The sequence below is a fragment of the Stenella coeruleoalba genome (assembly GCF_951394435.1).
Source record: "Stenella coeruleoalba genome assembly, chromosome: 15".
In the NCBI taxonomy this organism is placed as follows: domain Eukaryota; kingdom Metazoa; phylum Chordata; class Mammalia; order Artiodactyla; family Delphinidae; genus Stenella; species Stenella coeruleoalba.
The window spans coordinates 52,931,556-52,948,469 of record NC_137161.1 but is presented as its reverse complement, the minus strand read 5'-3'; the positions used below and the strand labels follow the sequence as shown (position 1 = coordinate 52,948,469).

At 50.8% G+C, this 16,914-nt stretch overlaps 1 protein-coding gene across 4 annotated transcripts in view; it reads right to left on the bottom strand.

Moving 5' to 3' along the window:
- The window catches only part of MGRN1 (mahogunin ring finger 1), a 56,430-nt gene that overhangs the window by 30,037 nt on the left and 9,479 nt on the right, over nucleotides 1-16,914 (bottom strand). For all 4 annotated transcript variants that reach the window (XM_079943677.1, XM_079943674.1, XM_079943675.1 and 1 more), the window contains one exon: nucleotides 668-786. In XM_079943677.1, coding sequence (XP_079799803.1) covers nucleotides 668-786 — 119 coding nt within the window. The remainder of the gene's footprint in view (nucleotides 1-667; nucleotides 787-16,914) is intronic.

Here is a 16,914-nt window from a genome sequence, read left to right as displayed (position 1 = left end):
GACAGAGTCCAGTGTCTCGTGAGAGAGAGGGCCTCCTGCCTGGGCCCTTGGCCACGCAGGGGACCATTATCTCAAGATGCAAAACCCAGGCCCCTGCTCAGCAATCCCCCACAGCCCTCTCTCTCTCTTTAGTCTCCATCCATCAAACATTCCCTTCTTTATTGCCTGCACCCCACATACTAAACAGGGCAGGGTCTGTCCTTCCAGCCCCTGGAAGAGTCCTAGGTACACAGCAGGTGCCAAATGTGCGTTGAACGAAGGGACAGCAGTGTGTGGAGTGCACTCCTCTGGTGACTAGTGAGGGCGAACTTGTAAAAAAGAGTCCTGGCTGTTTGTGTTTCTGCTTTGGATCACATCTCTTGCCCACTGCCCTATGGAATGTGGATGTTCTTTTCTCTTTTGAAAGACAGCCATCCAAGAGGCCTGGGATGAAATCCAGAGCCTTCCTCAGCCCCACAGTCTGGATGCACTGGGTTCAGTAGCAGCTGCTCTGTACCCCAGGGACCAACCCTCGGCCATCCAGCCTCTAAGGGGGGACAGGCCTCATGCACACATCACATGCCCACGTCCAGATGGCACCTCCGCCCCGTTTGGGGAGACTCGGTGCCTGCTCACAGCCAGGGGCATTGCCACCACTGCCCACGTGCCCAGCCCCACCGAGACCCACCTGGACTGGGCGATTGCCCAGGAAGTTCAGATCCATGTTCTCTCCAAAGAGGTAACCTTCAGGGTGGGGGGTGTCGAATTTCTCACCTCCCATGAAAAAGTGGGAGGCAAAGTAGTTTCCTGGTTAAAAAAGGAAACACAACTGTAGACGATGAAGCTCAATACAGCCCAATGGGAGCATCTCATGGCCAAGAAGCTCAGCCTGAGAAAGGCCAGCTCCAGACACGGCCTCGGCCCCTCCACCTGGCCCGGGGCCTCTCCTCCCCACTCCTGGACTCATCCAGACCCCCGCTCCAATATCACTTCCTTCTGCAGCAGGTTGAACCGCGTCCCCTACAAGGACATGTCTCAGTCCTCACCCCTGGCACCTGTGACCTTGTATGGAAATAGGTACTTTGCAGATGGAATCCAGTTAACAGGAGTCAGACTGGATGGGGGCCCCTAAACCCAGTGACTGGTGTCTCCATAAGAGAAAGAGGGAGATGTGGACACAGACACACACAAAGGGAAGAAAGCTGTCTGACAACAGAGGCAGAGATGGGAGTGACGCGGCTACAATCAAGGAGTGCCTCGAGCCTCCAGAAGCAGGGAGAGGTGGGAAGGAGCCTCCCCTAGAGGCCTCAGAAGGAACCAACCCTGTGGACACCTAGATTCTGGACTTCTGGCCTCCAGAACTGTGAGAATAAATTCTGTTGTTTTAAATCACCCAGTTTGTGGCACTTCGTTACAGTGGCCATAGGAAACGAATACACTTTCTCTGACCCCCAGACTAAATCAGCCTCCCTGCCCCAAATCCGAGCCCTGAGAACTTTTTCACCTCAGTGCTGACCACAGTTTAAAACTGTGTGAACCTGAGTTATTTCATTTCTATCTGACTCCCCTCCATGAAGACTGAGGCTATACGTCCCTGGCACACTTAGGCACTAAATTCACGTTTCTTGTAAACATAGATGGCTACAAGGCATCGGACATGGGTCAGCTTCAAAGAACTGAGCTCACAGCCTTGCTGGGGAAACACTAGAAGTACCGCCTCCCCCAAGCTTCCTGATCTGATACTTGCCCACTGTCCCTCGCTTCTCACTGGCACAGAGAAAGGCCAGGTAACCAGAGGGCCCTGTGAATTTTGTGGACCAGAGGGAATTCTGGGCCCCTTGAGCTTTGGTGGGTGCCGTGCATGGATCTGTGTGTCCTTCCTGAGAACCACAACCCCAGTTACGCGGGACACAGCCTTGGCTGCCTAGGCTGGGAGGCCCAGAACCAGGAGTACAGCCTGGTGGCTCTTGACTGAAGGGAACATAGCCAGGACATATCAGGCCAGGGCGTAACCCCAACCCACGCGTGGACCAGGAACCAGACAGAGCCAACTGCAGTGAGAGAAAAAGAATAAAGTGGTGACTAGTTAAATAAATACAATACTCCTGATTTTATGGAACACCATATAATAGCTGCTAAAGAGGGTCAAACAGACCTGGATACTGACACAGAAAGATGCTCACAGAATATTTGTTGGATGCATTCCAGAACCCCTTTTGAGAGGTAACTGCACACTTAGGCGTGCATGATGCAAGTTGTGAGTACACAGAGAATGGTCAAAAGGACACACCCAAAAAGCTGCTGAGAAGTCAGTCGGGACCAGGTGCGGCATGGACAAAAGCCCAGACGTTCTGCTCCATGTTAGATCTTTTCACTGAACACGAACCACCCGTGGTGCACTTATCAGAATAAAAAGACTAAGTGTGATGCAGGGAAGCACCTGGGCCCTTCCAAAATCACCTGGGATTTGCACTCAGTCCCGTCTACCGCACTGAGAGCATCAGTGGATTTTAATGTGCAAAGGCTTTAAAAAGGTGGTTGTTCCCACACTGGCCCTATTGGGGTGGGGCACAGGCGGTCTCTGGACCTGTCTCTGGACAGGTGTGCCTGTGGCCTACCCAACCTTGAGCCCGAATCACAGGGCAGTTGAGAAGGGTGTCAGCTGGGAGCTCTGGGGGAAGCCAGCTCAGAGCCACCTGGTCCGCCAGGACTACGATAGGCCGTGACAATGTCACACAGCACAGCTGACAAGCAAAGTCACATGCACTAGGCTCTGTGACAAGTCAGGGCCGCAGTGGCATGTGACAGAGGGTGCAAGAAAGCCCAGCGGCTGCCTGGGCCCCACCCTGCCAGGACCTCCACACTGCTCACAGGCCCTGAGGTGGATCCAGAGGCCGCACAGCACTGGTCTGGAGGGAAGGTTCCAGGCGAGGCGGAACTAGGCCTGGGGCCCAGCCATCCTTGCAAAGCCCTCCAGGAATAGACAGACCCCTGGCCCGGAAAATCCTGCTCCAACCTCGCCCTGGGGGGACCCCAAGGCCCAATCACATTATGTCCAACAAATCTCCAGAATTTCCGCTCCACAAGCAGAAAGTGGGTGAGGAGGTTCCCCTCTAAGAAGGCCCCATGTTCTCACCTCCTGGTATTCATGTCTCTGGGGAGACTTCTCAGACTGAACAGGGCTGACCTGTGTAACCAGCAGGACACTGTGGAATTGACGGAGTGGGACTTCCAAGGCTCTGGGGGAGGAAGCCGGCTGCCGTGCTGGACACTCAAACAGCCCCGTGAAGGGGTCCATGTAGTGACAAACTGAGGCCTCCAGCCACTGGCCAGCACCAACCGGCCAGCCCTGCGAGGGAACCACGTGGGAATCAGACCTTGTAGCCCAGCTGACGGCAACCTCAAGGGAGACCCTGAATCAGAACCACCCAGCGAAGCCACTCCCAAATTCCTGACCCATAGAAACCGTGATAATAAGCATTTATTGTTAAAAATGGCTAAAATTTGAATTTGTTACTCAGCAAGAGATAACTAACATGATGGGCTTCGAAATCCAGTCTGAGTGACCCTCTCTGGGCTCCTGAAAATAACATTTTTCTGTGGCCACCACGCTGCTCAACACCACCACCATCTACTGCTGGAGTCCTGCAATCCACTCCCCGGTCTCCCCACTTCCACAGCCCCAAAGGCTGTTTCCCACATCCCAGTGCTCATAATGAGGGGCCTTCTGATGCCTCCCTAATCACACCAAAACAAGTCCCAGACTCCTCCCCATGGCTTGCGGCGGACCCTGCCAACCCCGTCCGTAACCCCAGGGTCTCTGTACTTGCTGTTTCCTCTGCTTATGAAGTTCTTCCCCAAGAGTCTGCCTTGATCCTTAGACCTCACGTGTCCTCCTCAACAAGGCCTCTTCTGATCATTCTTTTTAAAATTTGCAACTTCCGCCCTCCCACCCTGCCTGCTGACCCCCCACTCCCAGCCCCCTTCCCTGCTTTATTCTCCTCCACAGCTCTGCCTACAACCTGACGATACACAGGAGGCCTGCACGTCTTAGTGTAGTTTTAAGCATTAATAACTTCAGAGGTATAAATGCTACAAACGGAAACCTCCGGATTAAGAGGCAACGGATGAGGGTTTTTTTTGGGGGGGCTAGGTTTTTTTGGGGGAGGCTTTAACTGCTTCTTTTCTAAATTAATGTGTATTGCGTTTTTTTTTTTTTTTTTTCATGTTTGGCCACACCTCGAGGTTTGTGGGATCTTAGTTCCTGGACCAGGAATCAAACACGCACTGTTGGCAGTGAAAGGGCGGAGTCCTAACCACTGGACCACCAGGGAATTCCCTAACGTGTATTGCTTTAAAACAAGAAAAATTATTTTTAAAAGACTGGAGGGGGATTTCCCTGGTGGCGCAGTCGTTAAGAATCCGCCTGCCAATGCAGGGGACACGCGTTCGAGCTCTGGTCTGGGAAGATCCCACCTGCCGTGGAGCAACTAAGCCCGTGCACCACAACTACTGAGCCTGCACTCTAGAGCCCATGAGCCACAACTACTGAGCCCACGTGCCTAGAGCCTGTGCTCTGCAACAAGAGAAGCCACCGCAATGAGAAGCCCGCGCACTGAAACGAAGAGTATCCCCACTCGCCGCTACTAGAGAAAGCCCACACGCAGCAACGAGGACCCAACACAGCCAAAAAAAAAAAAAAAAAGACTGGAGACATGGGACAAGGATGTTAGAGCAGTGACCATAAGAATCACAAAACTGGAACCGTGTTCTGGAAAAACCACTGGATCGTACATTTTAAAAGGGTGAAGTTTGGGCTTCCCTGGTGGCGCAGTGGTTGAGAGTCCGCCTGCCGATGCAGGGGACACAGATTCGTGCCCCGGTCCGGGAAGATCCCACATGCCGCGGAGCGGCTGGGCCCGTGAACCATGGCCGCTGAGCCTGTGCATCCGGAGCCTGTGCTCCGCAACGGGAGAGGCCACAACAGTGAAAGGCCCACATACCGCAATAAAAAAAAAGGGTGAAGTTTGTAGCATGTGAATTATATCTCAACAAGGCTGTTATTATGAACTGGAAGCACTTCAGTTGTCAGCTGGTAAATCATCAACAAATTTTTTTGGTATTAGATCTTCATATGATCTTTCTATTTTTTGGCAAGTAACTTGGAATTAGATGCTATTGCTAAATCAAACCCCTGTTAATTCCCATCTACTTTATTTACGTGAGCAAAGTTTCTTAACTTAAAATGAAAAACAGAACTAGAAGTGCTGTTGAGCCGTCTCATTCCAGCAACAGGTTCTATTCAACTGTGACTACATGAATTAACTGGGGGGAAAGCAGCCTATCCACTGACTTAAGAGATATATGTTCAACTTTTTTTTTTTTTTTACTATTTATGTTTGTTATTTATAAAAACTGTAGGGACTTCCCTGGCGGTCCAGTGGTTAAGAATCCGCCTTCCAATGCAGGGGACGCAGGTTCCATCCCTGGTCAGGGAACTAAGATGCCACATGCCGCAACTACTGAGCCCGCACACCACAACAAAAGAGGCCGTGTGCCACAACAAAGATCCCGAGTGTCACAACTGAGACCTGATGCAGCCAAATAAATAAAAATAAACATTAAAAAAAAAACCTGTAATATTTGTGATGTTTTGACCAACTGGTTATTTGTAATGGCCACTCAAACCAGGAGAAAAATTCTCCCTTTTAAGATTCTAATTTCAATTTATGTACATATTTTGGTTGCATACAATATAGGGACCAATAAAAGACTTTCAAGCATAAAAAGTTGGAAACACCTCACATGCTCGATAAGGAAATGGTCCAACACACCGTGGCAGTGACAGGATGGAACCAAACATCAGGTAAAGGAGGGAGCGGGGTCTCCGAGTATTAGCACAGAGCAGGTGCAGAACCAACACAACTCAAACACGGAGGACGTGAAAACATATCACAACGCAGCCCTACAGCACAGATGGTGGGACCCCACATTTGGAGGAGGAAGAAACCAACGTGGGGAGGACATGCCTGAGTCCACAATATGAAAAATGTAAACTGTGGACTCTGAATGGAGGGCATTCCCTATATTCCTCTCTGTATTTTCCTGTATGTTTTTAGATGCTCACACTTTTAAAATATTTATTTATTTATTGGTTGTGTTGGGTCTTCATTGCTGCACGCAGGCTTTCTCTAGTTGCGGTTAACGGGGGCTACTCTTTGTTGCGGTGCGCAGGCTTCTCATTGCAGTGGCTTCTCTTTGCTGTGGAGCACAGGCTCTAGGTGCGCAGGCTCCAGTAGTTGTGGCTCGCAGGCTCTAGAGTGCAGGCTCAGTAGCTGTGGTGCACGGGCTTAGTTGCTCCGCGCATGTGGGATCTTCTTGGACCAGGGCTCAAACGTGTGTCCCCTGCATTGGCAGGCGGATTGTTAACCACAGCGCCACCAGGGAAGCCCTAAGTGCTCACATTTTAACGAAAGGAACTTTTAAAGGAGGAATGTGCATCCTAGGGAAATGGCAGCAGCTCCCAGGTGTGTGCCTGTGTGTGTGTACAGGTGTATCGTGCATACGTATATGTGTGGATAGGTGTGTGTGTATCGAAATGTGTGTGGTGTGTGTGTGTGTGCGCACATGCATGCATGTGTTGTGCTTGTGTGTGCATGCATCTGTCATGTACACATGTATACGGTGTACATGTGTTGTGTGCATGCATGTGCATCTGTGTGTGCACACTTTGGAACCAAGAGGAGCAGGCAGGGCTATGAAGAGGAGAGAGGGAAAGAGAAAGACAAGACAACCGAGGGGGAGAAACAAAAAGGAAGACCTGGAGATGGGAAGAGAAGAGAAACCACCCCCACAGCCCCCAGGCTCTTCTTCCATGCCCCCGAGTCAGTGCCCCAGCCTGGGTTCCCCACAGAACCCATTGAGAGGGGATGGAACCTGCCCCCACTTTCCATGTGAGAAACTGAGGTCAGAGATCACCAAGCTAGTGATGGAGTCACGGCTCAAACCTGCCGACACCAAGCCTACCGTGTGTCTTTTTTTAAAATTAATTAATTAATTTATTTATTTATTCTTGGCTGCGCTGGGTCTTCGCAGCTGCGCACAGGCTTTCTTTAGTCGTGGCGAGCGGGGGCTACTCTTTGCCAAGCGCGGTTTGACAGACAGGGGACGGCAGTCAGTGGTGTCACTGCCGGTCACACATAATGAGCCATGTGAGAAGGGCGTCTCAATTGTGAAATCCTTCCAGAGGGCCTGCCAGAGGACACGGGTCCTGATTTTGACCTAGAAGCCCCAGCTACCTGGCACAACCCACTCCAGTACTCCAGAGCCTCAGAGGAGCCATCCTCAAACTTTATGGCTAGTATGTGGGTTCCTCAAAAAATTAAAAATAGAACTGCAATATGATCTAGCCGTCCCACTTCTGGGTATTTACCCAAAGGAAACAAAAACACTAATTCAAAAAGATACATGCATCCCAATGTTCACTGCGGCATTATTTATAATAGCCAAGGTATAGAGGCAACCTAAGTGTTGTCAATAGATGAATGGATAAAGAAGATGTGATATATATATATAGATAGATAGATAGATAGATAGATACACATATAATGGAATAGTACTGGACCATAAATAAAATGCAATCTTGCAATTTGCAACAACATGAATGGACCTAGAGGGTATTATGCTAAGTGAAATGAGTCAGACAAAGACAAATACCACATGAACTCACTTAGGTGTGGAATCTAAAACACAAAACCAAACAAACAAAACAAAACCAGACTCATAGAGAACAAACAGGTGGTTGGCAGAGGGAGGGGGCTGAGTGAAATAGGTGAAGAGGATTAAGAGGTACAAACCTCCAGTTATAAAATAAATAAGTCATGGTGATGTAATGTACAGCATAAGGAATACGGTCAATAATATTGTAATAACTTTGTACAGGAACAGATGGTTACTAGACTTGTCATAATGTGTGCAAGTGTCAAATCACTATGTATCAACAGTACAAAACTAACACAACATTGTATATCAACTATCTATCTATATATTTATAAATACACATATTGCTTTCACCCGTCTTATTTTTTCTTTTCCATTATAGTTTATTACAAGATATTGAATATAGTTCCCTGTGTTATACAGTAGGACCTTGTTGTTATTCTATTTTATACACATTAGCTTGCATTTGCCAATTCCAAACTCCTGATTTATCCCCCCCACCAATTTCCCCTTTGGTAACCATAAGTTTGTTTTCTATGTCTGTGAGTCTGTTTCTGTTTCATAGATAAGTTCATCTGTGTCATAGTTTAGATTCCACATATTAGTGATAATTAGTATGTTTTTACCTCACTTAATATGATAATCTCTAGGTCCATCCATGTTGCTGCAAATGGCATTACTTCATTCTTTTTTATGGCTGAGTAATATTCCATTGTATGTATGTACCACACCTTCTTTATCCATTCATCTGTCAATAGACATTTAGGTTGCTTCCATGTCTTGGGTATTGTAAATAGTGCTGCTATGAACACTGGGGTGTATGTATCTTTTCAAATTAGAGTTTTCTCTGGATATATGCCCAGGAGTGGGATCACTGGATCATATGGCATCTCTATTTTTAGTTTTTTAAGGAACCTCCATACTGCTTTCCATAGTAGCTGGACCAATTTACATTCCCAGCAACAGTGCAAGAGGGCTCCCGTTTCTCCACACCCACCTCCAGCATTTGTTATTTGTTACATCAACTATACTTTAATTTTTTTTAATTATGGCTAAAACAAATCCATGTCTCTGTCCCCTCTCTGCTGTCGCAGCCAAGGGACACTCAGGCTCAGACAGCTCACCTCCTCTCTGCCCGTGGGATTCAGACTCTGCCCTACTTATGGGTGTCCCAGTGACCTGGATGACAAACAGATGAACAGCCACCAAAACAAAGACCAAGAGTGCCCTTCCCGGGAGGCTCCCAGCGTCCCCTCAACTGGCTGTTTTCCTTTACATAAGTCAGGCGTGGAAGAACAAGTCAGGTGTAAGGCAGACACATGTTCATCATCTTCCAGGATGAGGAAAATCAAGGCTGTTTCTGTGACGGCCTGTGGAGGTGGAGGCAGAGAGGTATTGCCCCTTCCTCACGGGCCACAGAGCGAGCCGAGCAGACTTCTGGGGTTCCTTTCTGCTTTGTGTGTTCCACTTTTACACGTCTAGCTGTGTGCATGTGTGTGATGATCATCATTTACAAATGAAAACTGGAAACATTCTAGTTGCTTAAATGAACTAACCCTGCTAAAAGAGCTAGGTGCCAGGACACGCAAAGATCTCCCTGAGATCAGAGTCAAAAGGCAAAGTGTTGGTCAGCATAGAGAGCACAGATGGACTCTAGGGGAAAGAAAGGGTCAGGCAGGATCCATGCCAAACAGACAGGAATCTCCGAGGAGGCGGGGAGAGAGCGGGACAGTAAACCATGCCTTCAATGTTCTCCCCAAGAACATTGGCTATGCACCCGGAGTTCTATTTTTTTTTAAATAAATTTATTTATTTATTATTTATTATTATTTTTGGCTGCATTGGGTCTTCGTTACTGTGCATGGGCTTTTCTCTAGTTGTGGCGAGCAGGGGCTACTCTTCATTGCGGTGCACTGGCTTTTCATTGCAGTGGCTTCTCTTGTTGCAGAACATGGGCTCTAGGTGCACGGGCTTCAGTAGTTGTGGCACACGGGCTCAGTAGTTGTGGTGCATGGGCTTAGTTTCTCCGTGGCATATGGGATCTTCCTGGACCAGGGCTCGAACCCGTGTCCCCTGCATTGGCAGGCGGATTCTTAACCACTGTGCCACCAGGGAAGCCCTAGAGTTCTATTAAAACCTGAGTTTATCAAGAGACCAGAGTTTGGAACCCTGCTATAGAGTGAATGTTCGTATCCCCCAAAATTCACATGCTGAAACCTAAGCCCCAATGTGATGGTGTTAGGAGGTGGGGCCTTTGGGAGGTGATCCTGCCTGATTTACCCAAATCTCCCAACCTCTGAAACACCCACAACAGAAAGAAGCTGGGCAGGACAGGTGCCACCCAGCATCCCTGTGGGGACAGCCACCACTACGACCACCACAGCCACAGGGCAGCTCCATGGCTTCATCAACTCCTGGTTTCCCCCAAGAGCTGAGTGAAGAGCCATCGTCAGAGGCGGAGCTCCTGCACCAGGGCATCCTCAGACTAGACGCCGTTCCAGGTGGTCCCTTAAAACGCAAATGAGATGTCTGCACACAACCCGGGACCCCTTCAGAGCTCCCACCTGCACCCCGACTCCTCAGGGGTTCACAGGCCTGAGCCCCTCACCTCCCACCTCCAGTCTCAGCAGCGGCCCACCTTCCTTCCAAGTCCTTCCTACACAGCAGTGCCTCTGGCCTCGAGGTCTCTGCGGGCTGATCCTCTGCCCACACTTTCACACCCCAACTGTCCTTGGCTCACCCCGTGCATTGCTCAGACCTCCATGTGCTCAGAGAGGCCTTTGCTCAGCACCCACAGCATGCAGAACACGGAGGGACCCCCACGCAGATGACCCTCACCTCTCCTCGACCCAGGAGCAGGACTGTGCATCTTGGAGATGGAATGCCCACATCCCCAGAAGCCCCACGAGGCCCAAGGGTCGTCTGTCTCAGGAACATGGGATCCCAGTGCCCTTTCCAGCGCAGTTTCAGGTAACCCAGGCTCCCCGCCTCACACTCCAGACACTCTGGACCAGGGACACTGATGTTATCCTCAAGGGCAAACATGCCTTGCTCAACCCACGGGCTAGGCTCCGGCTCATCACTCTGCAGACGCTTATTCTGCTCTGCGCTGCCCACCTCACCGCACCATCTCCCCGCCCTGTCCCGGATCCCAGAGCTCTCTCCATCCCCTCTGGCCCAATGGGTTGCTCCTGCCTTGCAACTCCCCGGAGGCCTCCCGTGCCCTCCTGGCAGGCCTTTGCCCAACTCTCTGCATGGTGTTGATCCCGACAAGCCCAGTAATCACTACCCTGGCCTGGACACATCAGGAGCCCAATGAAGGTGGATGAATGACACCTGTATTCCTATGTGACAGTCATGGAAACTGAGGAACAGAGAGGTCAAGGAACTGCTCAAGCCACACTACCAGTGAGAGGTGGTGTCCTCATTGACAACCCATGCTGACCCAGAGCTGCGTCCTCAACGACGCCAGCCCAGCCAGTGTTTTCAACCCACCAGGCAATTTTCCAATTCTCAGCCGACACTGCCCGGGTGGCCTACAAACTTAGTTCAATCCTGACACCATGTACCTGGACACAGTTGATACTGTCAGATCCCACAAGATAAGGGCTCAGCCCATATGACTGCAAACCCCTACCCCACTTCAGACGCCAATCACAAGTTCAGGTGATCGATCACCTATGCTCCTGACCCACCAGCTATAAATCAAAGGTTCCCAGGACCCCCTTCTCGGGTCCAATTAATTTTCTAGAGTGTCTCAGAGAACTCAGGAAAAGAGTTCGTTTGCTAAATTATCAGTTTATTACAAAAGGATACAACTCAGGAACAGCTGGATGGAAGGGATGCACAGGGCAAGGCACGTGGGAAGGGCTGCGGAAATTCCATGCCCTCCGAGGGTGCCACCCTCCCAGCACCTCCACATTGTTCACCAACTGAGAAGCGCTCCAAACCTGGCCCCTCTGAGTCTTTTTGGAGGCTTCATTACATAGATAAGACCGATTACATCATTGGCCACTGGCCATCATCTCAATCTCCAGCCCTCTTAAGCTCATGGCTGGCTCCACCGGCAACTAGCCCCCAACCTCAGGTGCTTTCCAAAAGTCACCTCATTAGTATAAACTCAGGTGTGGCTGAAAGGGATCTGTTAAGAATATCAAAAGACACCCATTTCACATTATCACTGATCCCTTAGGAAATTCCAAGGGTTTGAGGAGTTCTGTGCCAGAAATGGATGAAGACCAAATTTGTATTTCTTATTATAAATCACGATACCCCCACCGGGTAAACCGTGATATGGACAAAGACACCCTAGGGCCCCCTTCTAAGAAACACAGGTGGCCCTGGAACCTGGGCACCGGGTGTGGCTTCGCTCAGCTGCCTCCATCATTCCCACTTGCGTGGAGGGGAGCGGGGAAGGTGAGAAGTCTGGGAACAGTTCATTGATTCCACTGGCCAAAAATGCTTCTCATTTTACCACAGCACAGATATTCCGGGTTACCAGCTTCCTGACATCCGCTGCCACTAAGCCCCAGCTGGGCCTGAACAACAGGGAATCAGGATGTCACTGCCCTCAGAGAGGGCCGATCTCGGGGAAGCATCTCCAGGCCCATGAGATCACTCCGGTGAGAGACAGCCCCTTGGGCTAAGAGGCTGTTCCCAAACAGTCTAAGGAGACTGACACCCGGGGCCCACCCACCGTAATCACGCAGCTCAGCAATTCCCCTGGGTCGCGTTCACACATTGCACAGAATAGCTTCTCTGCTCCCCACACTCAGGCTGGGGGACTCAGCACAGCCCAACCTCTCTGAGCCTCAGTGTCCCCATTTGTAACACGAGGCCTCGGTGAACACCACGGGCTGCAGACTACAGACAGAGTAGTAGTCTGCTCTGCTGATGGGAGCATGAATGGGCTCAACCCGCCACAACATTGTAAAAGCTGTGGACTCCGCACACGCGCACCTGAGGGTGCCAGACCCACTGCCAGGTATGAAAACAGACCCAAAGAGATGGGTATCTGGGATTGTCAAGACGAGACACAGAAAGTAGAGTGGTGGCTGCCAGGGGCTGGGGGAGAGGGCAATGGGAGTTACTGTTTAATGGGGACAGAGTTTCAGTTTCACAAGAGGAAGACTTATGGGGATGATGGTGCAGATGACTACACAGCAGTGTAAATGTACTTAACGCCTCTGAACTGCACACTTAAAATGGGTAAAATGGTAATTGTTATGTGGAATTTACCACAATTACTTTTAAAAGTGAAAAAAATAAAATGGACCCAAAGAAATCAGACTCCTGGGAACCAAAGCCAGTCACAAGAGTGTCCACCCAGCATCATTCATGAGAGCCCAAACCGGAAACTCCCCGAGTGCCCTCCACGTGAGCTCGTGGGTGAACACACGGTAGCGCCAGCAGACACTGGGATGTCACGCAGCAGAGACAGGAAACCGACTGCCGCCCCACTGACAGCGTCCACCCTCTCATCCCCCAACGTGCAGCCAAGAGCATCCACTTCTGTTTATATCAAGTTCAGAAACAGGCAAAACTCACCTCCACTGGAGTCCAGAGGGGGCCTCCCAGGGAGGAGGGGGCAGAGATTGGGGAGGGGCACCGGGGCCTTTGGGGGCTGCTACTCTTCTATTCCTTCAACACGCCCACCTGGTAATGGTTCATCAAGCGGAAGCTCCTGACCTGTACGTCTCCTCAATATGTTACACTTTGGCTGTACATGTACATACGTGCATACACCACACGTTTTCTACAGCACTGAACTGAATACAATTCCTTCTTCCGATTCACCCCTAAAGCACTGCGGGCATCTGGTCACTCAGGACTATCACAGGGGCAGGAGACCCGGGTAACAGAATGCAGCAGTTATCAGAACAGTGGACCCCCCCAGCAGGCCTGCTCTGCAGGTGCCGGGCCCCCAGAACCAAGCCAACGCTGAGTAGGATGAAAGGATGAGAAAATGGGTTCTTTGCAAGCACTGCACACACAGGGGTGGACAGATTTTCCCGTGTCAGTCATTCCCAAGCCTCTACCTCCCCTCCCAGCTCGGAGAGAGCCGGCCATGATTTCTAGACAGCGAGTGGCCCCCCCATGCTGCTCCACACCACTGGCTTGTCTGCAAACAGCAGGGGTGCGGGCCAGGCGGCGGCTGGGCCTGGCTCCCCCAGCTCTGGGGAGCTGGGCAGACACGGGGACAGTTGGCAGAACTGAACAAGTGCACTGTTATTCACTGAGCCTGAGTCCGACGCTGTGTGGGTGGCATGTGTGGCATCACTGCCCTGCGTTTTACAGGACAACACAGAAACGTGAGGCCTGATGGTTGTACCTGACCACATGGAAACACGCATGGGAAACGCCCACTGGACGTGGCCCCGTGCCAGCGTCTGGCCGCCGGCACCAGACTTGGGAGGCGAGGCAGGCAGCAGTGGTCACTGCCCGCAGGGTCATCCAGGAAGTGCAGGACGCTCCCAGGAAACTGCCAGGCCCCTGAAAAACACAGGCTCGGCTGGACCAGGGCTTGGTCCCTCCCCACCAGCTCCCGTGGACTCACAGAGTCAGGACTGAAAGGGGCCTGGGAGCAAGCGACCGGCTCAAGGCCACAGGGCAAGTCACTGGCATGGGGGCCGCTGCACTCTGAATCCAGTGCTCCGCCGTGGCTCCACAGGCGGGTGGGGGCAGAAGACCCCTCGAGGCGGGCTCACTCTCACAGTGCTGGGCTAAGCTCTGCCTGTGCCCACCCTGCTGGTGGAAGGGTATGTTGTCAGCACAGCGAAGGCCACCTCAACTGTGAGGATGAAAACACGCGCACACACCCCCCTTTGATGCTGGACAGCTGGGCCCTCCGCACCACGACCGACCTCCTGGCACCAGAGGAAAGGCCTGCCAGCCGGCTGGCCAGCCTAACCAGCACAAGCCTGGCTTCTTCCACTGACCAACAGGAGAGTGCAGCAAAGCCCAGGAGCTGGGCGAAGGATGCAGGGACCTCCGGGTGCTCAAAACCCCGAGGGCAGGCGACACAGCAAACCTCAGCTCCAGTGGCCACAGGGCCCAAGTGCCCACCGCAGGCTTCTAAACCCAAGCAACTGGCTTCTCCTTCAGGGAGACAGGTCCTCAGACGCCCACCCACCATGGCCAACTTAAAGGGTTTTTGTTTCTGCTGTTCTGCTGTTGTTGTTTTTACCTAAAACGTAACAACTGAAATTCCAAAAATACAGCTTATTTATACAGCTCTTACAATGATAAAATCCAAACCGAATTCATGTGAGCAGAAGCACAGAACTAGTTCTGCTATGTGAACGGGCACAGGTGGCACAATGCCGGCGATGATGGTGCAGGACTCTGAGCACGAAGGTGAAACCCCCGTGTGCAGGTGGAGCCCTTTCCCCACACCCCACCCCTCTGCCACTGACCCTGGGGCTCAGAGCACAAGCTCACTGCCTAGGGACAGTGATGGGGCCCAGGGACCCGGAATGTCCCCAATGACAGAGGACGCCCTCGGTGACACAAAAAGTGCTCCCTCGTCTTACAACACCTGCCTCGGTTCTTTCCTTCAGGCATCAATTATCCAGAGTCAGCAAGGCCCCACTTCAGAAAGGGCAAACCCAACACAGGCGGCAGCACTCATGAGCAGACGTCTCTAGACTGCCACCAGCACAAAAGTACACACCAAAGTCTCCTGGCACACACCTCAGGCCCCTCATCGCGTGGCAGCAGGCCCAGGAGTCCCCGGACCCCCGCCTGACACCCCAGGGGATAAGATGCAGCCCAGTCTGAGCAGCTTGTACACTAGGGAGAGGGGAGTTGTTTTCTGCAAGGCCTGCTGCACAAGCATTTATTAAACACCTACCGTGTGCAGGCCCAGGTGCTAGGAGACAAAATCAGCCTGATTTCTAGTTCCTCTGCCAAAGAGGACAAAAGTCTAGTGTCACAAGGACATGGCAAAGTTCCAGTGAGATAAAGGAGGTAAAAATGCTCTGAAAGTACATGCACTGATATACAAAAGGTTTAGGTCTGGGGCATAGTTCACCCCCACCTCCAGGGTTAGTGGATCACGTGGCTGACTGCCCCTCCTGATGCTTCTCTTGGGTGACCTGTCCCTACCATGACCTCCCTCAAACACCAGGGCAGGGCAGCCCACATGGCTTTAAGACACATGAGTAACAATAATAACGCAGGAGGAGGAACAACCAACCGTGGCAGCCAACAACAACGACCAGGCACTCCTGTGGGGACCTGCTGTGCTCCAGGCTTCCGTCTGCCATCTTCTCTTTAAGAACTTGACCGAGGTGTCCTAATGCCTGCGTTGACACCAGCCAGCCATGTGATCCGGGCAAGGGACTGCAGGGCAGTGGAGTGCAGAAATAAACTCTCACATTTATGGTCAGCTGATCTCTAATGAAGGTAAAAAGGCAATGTGATGGGAAAAGAATAGTCTTTTCATCAAATGATGTTGAAATAACTGACTATCCATATGCAGAAAAAACCACAAAACCCTAAATCTTTACCTCAAACCATACATTAAAAAATTAACTCAAAATGGATCACAAGACTTAATGTATGAGCTAAAACTATAAAACTTCAAGAAAAAAAAATAGGGGAAAATCTTTGTGACCTTGAGGTAGGCAAAGATCTTTTAGATATAACTCCAAAAACATTAACCATCAAAAAAATTGATAAGAATTCCCTGGTGGTTCAGTGGTTAGGACTCTGTGCTTTCACCGCCAAGGGCCCGGGTTCAATCCCTGGTTGGGGAACTAAGATCCCACAAGCCATGTGGCGTGGCCAAAAAAAAAAAAAAAAGAAAAATGATAAATCAAACTTCACCAAAACTTAAAATTTTGCTCCTCAAAAGACACCATTAAGAAAATGAAAAGACAAACCACAGACTGTGAGAAAATATTAGCAAATCACAGAGCTGATAAATGAACTGTATCACTGTATCCAGAATTCATAAAGAACTCTTACAACTCAAAAAGAAGACAATCCAACTTTTAAAAAGTGAACAAGACTAAAAGAGCCAACCCCCCAACACACACACACACACACACACACACACACACACACACACACACACAATATACAACGGCCAATAAGCACATGAAAAGATGCTCAAGGGCTTCCTTAGTGGCGCAGTGGTTGAGAGTCCGCCTGCCGATGCAGGGGACACGGGCTGGTGCCCCGGTCCGGGAGGATCCCACGTGCCGCGGCCGC